The 9709-nt window shown below is 33.2% G+C and overlaps 2 protein-coding genes across 3 annotated transcripts; one reads left to right on the top strand and one right to left on the bottom strand.

Moving 5' to 3' along the window:
- Window positions 1-1828: 1828 nt before the first annotated feature.
- Window positions 1829-4183, top strand: LOC113869962. Its single transcript, XM_027506533.1, has 2 exons — window positions 1829-1926; window positions 2026-4183. The coding sequence occupies exon 2, from the start codon at window positions 2552-2554 to the stop codon at window positions 3551-3553; it is 1002 nt and encodes a 333-aa protein (XP_027362334.1). The 5' UTR covers window positions 1829-1926; window positions 2026-2551; the 3' UTR covers window positions 3554-4183.
- A 1140-nt stretch (window positions 4184-5323) lies between these two features.
- Window positions 5324-7536, bottom strand: LOC113869101 (peroxidase 51). 2 transcript variants are annotated; one of them, XM_027505246.1, is made up of 5 exons: window positions 7402-7536; window positions 6905-7154; window positions 6614-6814; window positions 6355-6520; window positions 5324-5889 (listed from the first exon to the last, which is right to left on the bottom strand). In XM_027505246.1, the coding sequence occupies exons 2-5, from the start codon at window positions 7118-7120 to the stop codon at window positions 5486-5488; spliced, it is 987 nt and encodes a 328-aa protein (XP_027361047.1). In that variant the 5' UTR covers window positions 7121-7154; window positions 7402-7536; the 3' UTR covers window positions 5324-5485. The 2 variants fall into 2 exon arrangements, with proteins under 2 accessions (XP_027361047.1, XP_027361046.1); XM_027505245.1 differs by lacking the exon at window positions 7402-7536 and having other exon boundaries at window positions 6905-7241.
- Between the last annotated feature and the right edge of the window lie 2173 nt (window positions 7537-9709).

Consider the following 9709-nt stretch of genomic DNA (forward strand, 5'->3'; position numbering starts at 1 on the left):
GTTATTGAATTCACTCAACCATATTCAAAATAACTTTTGTTACATTGAATTACAAACTGTTAGCCTTTAAAACTTTCTTACCAACAACATTCATTGCTACTACAATGCTCATAATGGTAATGAAAAACTAAAGCACAATTACTAAACATCCTAAAATCTTCACCTTATTCCTCTCAACAACAATCTTCTTCTTTTTGCAGGATATTTTAAGTTTCAATAATGCAAGTTGTTGATGAAGATCATGACATTTTTCCTGAAGTCTCACCATCTCTTATTTTCTTTTTGCCATTTTCTCCTTAGTTATTTTTCAATCTCATTAAATCACTGATCTTTGCCTTTAACTCTTGAATTGTGCGGATTTGTCTTGAGATAACAAATTCATTGTCCCCATTTACAGGTTCTTTAACCAACGAAAATAATTGCAAGAATTATATTCCTGCAAACCAAATACAAACAAATTTGTAAACACAAAAACAAAAATTCATTCTCAAATACAACCAGTTAAACTTATATTCTAACCAGAACATCTCCAAAACTTTCTACCAAGATTTTTCTTGCTCTATGAAGTAAAAATTATAGCAGACTTTTTACATTTGTAAGTTACAACATCTTACAGAAGATGAGCACAAGGAACCACCCACACTTTTTATTTCGTGAAGACAAAGAACGAAAATAGAGATCGAGATGGACAACAATAACCAACGAAAAAGGAACCCTAACATTCTTCTTCCTTTTATGATTCTTCTTCTTTCTTTCATGTTCATCTTCAGCGTATTTTTCTCTTTAGTGTTCTTCTTTTTGGAATAGTGTTCTTGATTTAGCCCTCTTTTCCTCATTCCCTAAAATGCAACGTATAAGTTATGTTTTATTTTTTTATATAAATTCATGACGTGAAAATTTAAGGGTGAGGTAAAGGAGAGAGATTAGGGGTGACATGACAAACTGTGAGCCAGGTCACTATTTAACTGACGAAAGTTAATGTTAGATACAAAATTAAAAAATAAATTAGTTAAGCATTAAAATTAAAAAAATTAATAGATAGTAATTTGAAATAAGCTCTATTTAAAGGTAGTTAAAACATATTAAAGTCAATAAATTTTATATTTTAAATACATATATTTAAAATTAATATTTTTGTAAAATAAAAAATATAAAATAATATATTAACATAAATTTAATGTATTTATTATAATAAATGTATAATTTTTTAATTAAAAATTAAAAATATGTCTTCTTTTTATTTTTCCTCAAAAATTCTCTCCTAATCGTAATTTTAAAGTCCATAAATTATTTACATTAATTAATTAAATATTGACAGATCATTATTATTTATTAATATTAATAGTTAATCATAATTAAATATAAATTAACTACGATAAAATATGCAAGCGATAACAATGTGTTCTTATTTTTTCAGTTTTTCCATTTCTTCTTTTTATTTTGAACTACTTCATCTAATAAATATTGTTAATTTAAAAATACTTATATTTTTAACTGTAATATTATATACGTAATCTTTCTAGTAAACTCACAAATTTGAACACATTTTTTATTTGTATTTTTTTTTCTCTGTTCACCGTCGAAAGTCCTGGGAATTTTGCGTGCTGGGTATGCAGAAACATTTCCAGACTTGTATACTCAAGTTTGACACGAATCGACAGTTGTTACGGGAAAATTTTCCCTGACAAACCAAATATGTGGCATGCGTAGGCATAGCTGTTGGATACGTGTGCGTGACTTGTGTCATGTGAACTCTTTTGGTGCTACAAAACTAAACTACCAATGTGGTCTTGTTATATCATTGGCACACCATTATTCGCAGCAAGTCGCGCTTACATTACACATTGTATAACGCACATGACTTTGACCTTCGCTTGCGAATTTCAGACACTTCGGAAGGGTTAAGGTGGTTCCCTCTTCTGGCCGGTAACAAAGCCCTAACCTTGGTCGCACTTTCGAAGCAAATTTAGTTCTAGTGACCGGACAATCAAATAGTCTAATTCCGAAGCTATTTCGTATTTTCAGGTTTGGCATTCTCTTCTTTCACTTCGCGTTCTTCTCTCAAAGTCGTTGCGTGTTGTGTTGTCCGTTTCCTGTTCTTGATCAATTTTGCGAGCTTAGGTTGTTCTATTGCTACAATTGTCAATGTGAATTTGGAAAATTGCTATTTTTTGTTGCTTACCTTTATTCTTTCTGTTAAATTGGTTACTTTGCTATTACTCTGGTATATGTCTTTATCTAAATTATTCTTTGATTGACCGGATGAATTATGCCATTGAATAACGGAGAGTAGAAAAACGAGTAATAGGAATTCGTTTATCTGGTTCTGTCTTCTCAGTCTGTGTTTCTGTCTTCACCATTTGGTAACCTCTCAGATTATATCATTTGGCATGGTTGACTTTTGATACTGAAATTAATGCATCCAAACCAGGGCTTGCCCTTCGGTTTTGAGCTCCCAAATTGAATTATGAATTTTCAGATATCAAGGTGTCAAAACGTCTCTCTTTAACTGGACGGTTCTGATTATAGTGTGGCAATTTGGGGAAGCAGTATGCCAGCGGCTCGGTATTTTCCTCTAATAGACACGTTAGAGCAAAAATTACGGATTGAAGCCAGGCTTGAAAGTGTGAAAGCATGCAATTACTTTGATCTTATCACAAGATTTCTGAGTCTTAAAATTAGTAAACATGAATTTGACAGGCTTTGCATAGCAACTGTTGGGAGAGACAATGTCCATCTTCATAACCATTTCATCAGGTCAATCTTAAAAAAAGCTTGCCTCTCTATGATACCCTCGCCAAGAAAAGGCAAACTAGAAGGTTCTTTTTGTGTGAAAACACCAAATGGTTATCATAAGAGCAATTTTCAGTTGCTCTGCAAAGATTTTCCTCAATCTCCTCGTAGAGGTAGGACTCCAAATTTACGTGACCGCAGATTCCGCATTGCATATGAGGATTCAGTCCCAAAAAGTCATGAACAGAAAAACACTACAGACCAACATTCTCTAGTTAGCAGGCCACCTCTCTCTGTGGAAGATGGGGAGGAGGTTGATCAGGATTTTGGAAGCCCAAGCATTTATAGTAGGAGTCCTGTTAAAGCACCTCTTGGAATTCCCATCACTACTAAAAGAGAAAAAAATTGTTTATGTAAAGGATCAGCATCTATTAATTTCACTAATACCTGTCAAAGCATTGGTCAACTACCTGATACATGTTCTCTGATGACAAGGTTGGAGCAGAAGTGTGAAATAGGAGGATTTAAAGTCTCAGCGGATTCCGCCAACTTATTAAATAATGCACTTGATGTTTACCTAAAAGAATTGATAAAATCATGTTTGGATTTGGTTGTTTCAAAATCTGTAGGCAAATTTAGTGGTCCAATTCATCCTGGTCTGAAGGGATTGCTCATGAGTAGGTATATGCCAAACCCAGTTGGATCTGTTTCTGCATCTATTTCAGACTTTCGAGCAGCAGTAGAGTTGAATCCTATTATACTAGGGGAAGATTGGCCAATCCATTTGGAGAAGATTTGCCTACATGCATTAGAAGAATGAGCTAAAACAGGTTGCAATTGGACTGACCAAAGCTATAAATTGGGTTTTCCTAACGATTCGATTTATCAGAATAGATTAAGTCTACACTGATTTTGATATTGCACTTATAAGCATTATTGACATACATGTAATCGCAAAATATGGGATGTTTTTGTGAATGACCAATTCTCTTACAAATTTAAGCAGTATATGGGCACAAAATTGGTTTTTATATCTTTAACGTGCTTGGACTTGAAGCATCAACAGTATATAGGTTTAAACTCTTTCTACTCAATCAAGATGATGGATCATAATTGGCTTTATTACATTTCTAATTCGTCACTTCGCACTAGGGCTTCAAGGGTGGAAACTGCTACACATTTGAATTTGGTGACCATATCTTGTATAGGTTTCAAGGATGACTATTTTAGTTTGGGAATTTTTTACCTGTTAAATCATAAAAATATTAGCACATAAAAAGATTCACTTTGCTGAATTGCTGGGGAACTCCATGGTTGGTATCTTTAGATATTTTTTCACTTTATTTATCCTTTTTAATAGAGCTTATTATCTTCAATCATCCAGGGTTAGGTTCCTTTGTCTTCTGGGTATCACCAGTGAGAGGAAAATCAGAGTAGTTTTTTTTTTCTGTCAAAGTTTATATGAAACCACTTATGACCAATATTGTGATTTTATCTTTTATTGCTCAAGGGATTTAGGGATTTGAATGATGTCCATATAAGAATGTTGTAAGTTTTGATCATGAATTTTTGTTTGATTAAGTCCTTGACACATTTTATTTATAATGTTATTTTGAATAAACACTTGAATTAGTCATCGAGATTGTATAGGTTAAACATTTTAGTTTTCAAAATTTTAAAAAACCTTTTTTAGCCATTGACTCCGGAAAAAAAAATTACTTATAGTTCATTTTAGCATAAAATGAAAATAAAATAAAATAGGATTAAATGAATGACTTTTTACAAAATCAGGAATAATGGTTTTAAAATTTTTAAGGACTAAAACGTTCCATTCATATCATCTTGAGGATTAACTTGAGATTTTTTTATTTAAATTTTGGTGCTTGGGTACGATGGACTGTGATGTATGTTTCACGAGTCATACAAAATCACACAATGCAGGTGGAGCAGTAAATTTGTTTACAAGAATCAGTGAGCCAATATAAGAAAAGACCATGCAGAAGCACCTGTGACTACCATCTTTGTTAATTAGAATCTGATGGTGAATAAAAATTTTAGCATTTTCTTTGGTAAGGTGAGGAGCAACCGTCTCTCTATGCGGTGCAGAACTCAAAACACACTGGATTTAAATATTGTTGACTTTTAATCAAATTTCATTGAGAAGAATACCTTTTTTTAATAATCCTTTTCACCATACCGTGAATTGAGCCCATGAGATGGATGTCAGACACTCAAATGAGCAGCACCTCTACTACGGATGGGTAACCTTGCCCAAATAGTTTATCCACCTAATCTTTGGATATATTTGGAGATTATTGAGTTTTTCTTGATTATAAGGATTACTTTCAAGGTAATTGATGTCATTCACCAAGTTGTTTAGTGTGCAATTTATTTTTTTATACTGAGTTATTTGTTTGCACATTAATGTTCCCACTTCTACTTCCACTTTATTCTCTAAGGGTCAACGAATGTAATAGTGGCATGCCTGCTTAGACAGCTTTGTTTGTTAGGCTGCCATATTCGTCACGGAACAAGTCCATTATCACAAGCGAACATTTGTATAAAAACACACACCCACACCCACACAAACAAATTGACTTCCCCCAAAAAAATCATGCCAGCTGAGAAATTAGCTACTTTCAGTACTTACGATTTTAAACATAAAGGAAAACAAATATACATAATGTATTCCCATAAGTTGATAATACTCTCATCCTTAAACATTACAACAACTTGGGCTGTTTGTCGTAAATTAAATAACCGAACAATCGGTTCGAATGTTACCATTCTGTGCATTCTTGACCCCAACTCGGCCCAATTTGGTCATGGCAGCGGCGAAGTTAGCATGGAAGATTTTGCTGTTACTGGCAAAGGCATTTACCGTGGCCTTGGACCTTGAGTCCGTGAAGAGCACTTGGTCTGAGCTGAACAGGCCCTTTCCCTGCTGAAGATTCTTGAAGTAAACGTTGTCGAATGCCCGTGGAGTGGTTGGGTCCATATCAATGGCAATTCTTGGATCCACATTCCTTGGGCACATTGATTTTAGCTCTGCTGCATATTTCAAGTTCAATGTAGGGTCCACTCTACTTTTACCATTGAAATTATACACTCTGTTGAAGAATTTGTTGCAATGAGAGAATCCAACGGTGTGAGCACCTAGGGAGCCAATGAATCAATAAAATAATTCAAAGTAGATTTCCTTTGCATTCCTAATTGATAAAAAAAACAATTAAAAAATATTAAACATCTTTGAATAGGTTACTTTTTACCCATTGTCGGCACCGAGGATAAAATTTCTTGATAATGTTAGATTATATTAGCCGACGTTTTCTTTAGTTACAACTTACATTAAAATCATTGAATGTTTAATAATTAACGCACATATTTAATTATGCTTATGTTCAGTCTGATTTTTCTAAATTGCATAACAAGACCACGTGATTCAGTGATAGCTAAAACAACATGGATGAAATTTAAATTCAAAATATTACCTTAACTATGCTAATCACTGGAGAACCCAAATAAAATATTGGAATTAACTGGGGAACAGAGATCATGTCCAATGTTTATAATTATTTGACCGACAGCCTTAGATTGGAAAGTGTAAATCACGCGCATTACCTGAAAGTGCTATCATTTCAGTTTGAGTAAGCCCGTTGGCCGCAAACAGGGAATTAAGCTGGTTCAGGTTGAAGCCTGGCTGCGGAAGCCTCCCATTTACATCAGAAGCCTTAGATCTCAACCCATCAAATCTTCCCAATTCAACCTCGTAGAAAGGTCCACCAGCCTGAAGATTCAATTGCATTAATTCAATGAAGCTCCTAATTAGGCACATGAATCAAATGCTTTTCACAGGACATTAATGAACAAAGTCACAAACCAGTGCAATAACATCCCGGGTTGCCATGGCTAGAATATCAGCACATGAAACTTTATTCCTGCACAAAGGAACAGCATCTACTGCGGCTTTTGCTTTGATCACTGTGTCAAACCCATCTCCGGCTAGTGAAAGATTATCAGGGTGATCCTTCTCTGCTTTGTTGTTTCCCTTGGATGCTACCAAAACCGAAGCATCGCAACCCTGTAGAATTGCAGACACATTATAAATCCAATTTTATTAGTTCAGCAACATTTGTATTGTGAATCGAATGCATGCATTTGATTAGATTACCTGCACAAAGCAATCATGGAAGAAGAGACGAATGGTAGCAGGAACTGTGACAAATGTTTGATGAAATTTCTTTTTGACTGCTGCTCTCACAATGTTTTCAACATTGGGGCATGTTTTCGCATAGTGGTGTCGACTTAGCTGGGCCGAAGTAGGACATGAATAAAGGCACAGACTTATGAAGAGTAACCAGACAAGTATGAGGTTAAGCTGAGCCATTTGCTGTTTTAGCAGTGTAAGGTTAAGGAGGAAACTGTAAAATGCAGAGTGCGAGTGAATGATGGCTTAAGCTGAAAAGGGTTGGGGAAAAGGGCATATATAGTATATTACTTATTACTTGTTACTATACAAGCTATGAAGTTGTTGAGATCACGGGCCAGTTGTATTATAATCTTTTAAACTATTTTTACAGCAAGAAAGTGAACTTTGAATAATAATAGAAGAATGATACACTTTGAAAGGGACACTACTAATTGATGGACAAAAAGAAATAGACCGACCCTAGTGAGGGTGTGGTTCTGTGTCTTCCTTTGTTTCAATTATATAGCTGATCTAATTATGTCCAAGATATAAAATGTTTTGCATAAGGACTGGGTAGGGGCCTGTTTTGAATATCAAATTCCCAAATTCCAAAAATTTGTGGACCAGGTTGGTGAACATCTATAGTGAGAAAAGTGAGAGAGCAAGGGGTTGCTAACAATTTAGCACAACAAGAATGTGGAGTGACATGCACGTTAAGCTTACTTTCCTTAGCCTCCCCTAGGTAACAGGAATAAAGTGTACTTGCCAATTTGGTTGCTTAGCGGTCCTAGATGCCTAATTGCCAATGCTTTGTTTGGTTCCACATTTATTTACTCATGTTGTCATTTGCTACATGGAAATTACCTCGAGTGCAGGATATAACTTGATTCTCATTGTTGAGCCGAAACCAAATTAAATTCAAAGTTGCTTCTTTACATCTTATTTAGTTATAACATTAATAATAATATGATCAACTGATTTGACTAATTATTGATTAATAACTCGATAATTACACTATTATTCATTGTTATTGAATATAAAATCATTTTATGAGTTATTTTTTTTTATATAAAAATAAACTGATATGAGGCAACTTAAAAGGGATTAAAATTTTCATTGGTACCACTAAGACGCTGATAACTTAATATCTAAATTGGGTTAAACATTATCTTTGAGGCCTATATTAAATTATGTGTGCTTACACACCCATCACTTAATATATGCTCATCGTAAGGGATTATAGTCAAAGGATCACGTAAGTTATTCTAAGAATTGAGAACTTTCTATAATTATTTCATGCCAACACATATGGTAAAGTTTTGTTGCAGTTTTTTATTTTGTGTCACCCGCACTTCTAATCAACTCTTATCACATGTAATATGCAATCCATTTCCCATCGTTATTTATTAGTACTAACACTCATTTAGATGTTATAGTTCTTTGTAGGTACATTCCCTCATCATTTTCAACCTCCCCCTCATTAGTATAGTAGTAGCTTATTTGTTAACCACATTAAACTCACCTAGTTAGGCTCTTCAGAGTGATACTATATCACAACTATAAGTATAACATAATAAATAAAAATAAAGTTGATAAAAGCTAACTAAATGTAGAATATTATTAATTAAAGGATTACATAATTTTTATAAAAGATAAATATAGTCTTATAAAAGGTCCCATTTTATGCAAAAAGATATAGTATAAAAGCATAATTATCTAAACACTATATTAATGAAGCTTCATCCAAATATCGTGGATACGCGTCTGTATAATTGAATTTGAAATCAATATAAATTTTTATATAGATAACATGCATTAAAAAAGTTGTTTTGACAAGCATTTTTGCTCAAAATTACCATTTAGGATGTGTGATTACCAAATTATACTTTAATATCTATGTATAATTAAATTATTTTTATGTCATAACTATTTTGATGTATACATTAACAAACAAAAATAAATAGTAACACTAAATTTTTTAATTCAAATTTTTTAATTTTCAGCATTTTTTTAATTCTTAAAAAAAATGTTGGTCCTTTCTGACTTCACGATGAATGCTATTCTTGAGTATTTATACACAAAAAAATTGGAGTCAGTAGAACAAGTACCATGCGAATATGGATGGCGACACATTAAATCGTTTGGGTGTGTGTGTGTAAGACTGCTACAAGGCCAACCTCATTTTCATTTGGTGAGAGATAAAATAAGACATGGATAACATATCAAGAAGGAAATCGATTTGGATGAATTCATAGTAGGGTATGGGTAGAGTATTATAGTATTCATCTTCATACCCGCGTTTTAAAAAAATACTCGTATCCGGCCCCATACTCGTGTAGGTATGAACATTAATATTTGTACTCTTACCTTCTGGGTACCTGCATACCTATCTTGTACCCATTACCTGCTTGTTTGAGAAAAAATTATTTATAAAGAAAAATATGTTTATATAACTTCACATAAGTAGCATAATAATTCAAAAATTCAATATGTAGTTGTTGAACAAGGTATAAACATAGATAAAAATAAATAAATATTCAAATATCATAAATGCTAAATGTATCTTAATATAATAATTTTCTAAACTAAAATTTTTAGAAACAATAAGCGAAACTAAACACACAAGTTATTTGTCAGTGATAACCTTATCTTGTATGAGATTTGATCGATTGGTAATGTCAGAGTGACAACGAAATAGATTTGCACAATGGTTGTCCCTTCGTGTGAGATCACTTGATGACTTCTTATGATAACATTGACAACTAACTCTAATGAATAACGTTTTAT

The sequence above is a fragment of the Abrus precatorius genome, unplaced genomic scaffold, assembly GCF_003935025.1.
Source record: "Abrus precatorius isolate BTA unplaced genomic scaffold, Abrus_2018 Scaffold6, whole genome shotgun sequence".
Classification (NCBI taxonomy): domain Eukaryota; kingdom Viridiplantae; phylum Streptophyta; class Magnoliopsida; order Fabales; family Fabaceae; genus Abrus; species Abrus precatorius.

Excerpts from the sequence above, each read along its gene's own strand:
- LOC113869962 (XM_027506533.1), top strand. The coding sequence starts at position 2,552 with ATGCCAGCGGCTCGGTATTTTCCTCTAATAGACACGTTAGAGCAAAAA.
- LOC113869101 (XM_027505246.1), bottom strand. The coding sequence starts at position 7,120 with ATGGCTCAGCTTAACCTCATACTTGTCTGGTTACTCTTCATAAGTCTG. Across the intron at positions 6,815-6,904 it reads TCCATGATTGCTTTGTGCAG|GGTTGCGATGCTTCGGTTTT; the intron begins GTAATCTAATCA and ends GCAATTCTACAG. Across the intron at positions 6,521-6,613 it reads CCCGGGATGTTATTGCACTG|GCTGGTGGACCTTTCTACGA; the intron begins GTTTGTGACTTT and ends TTGAATCTTCAG.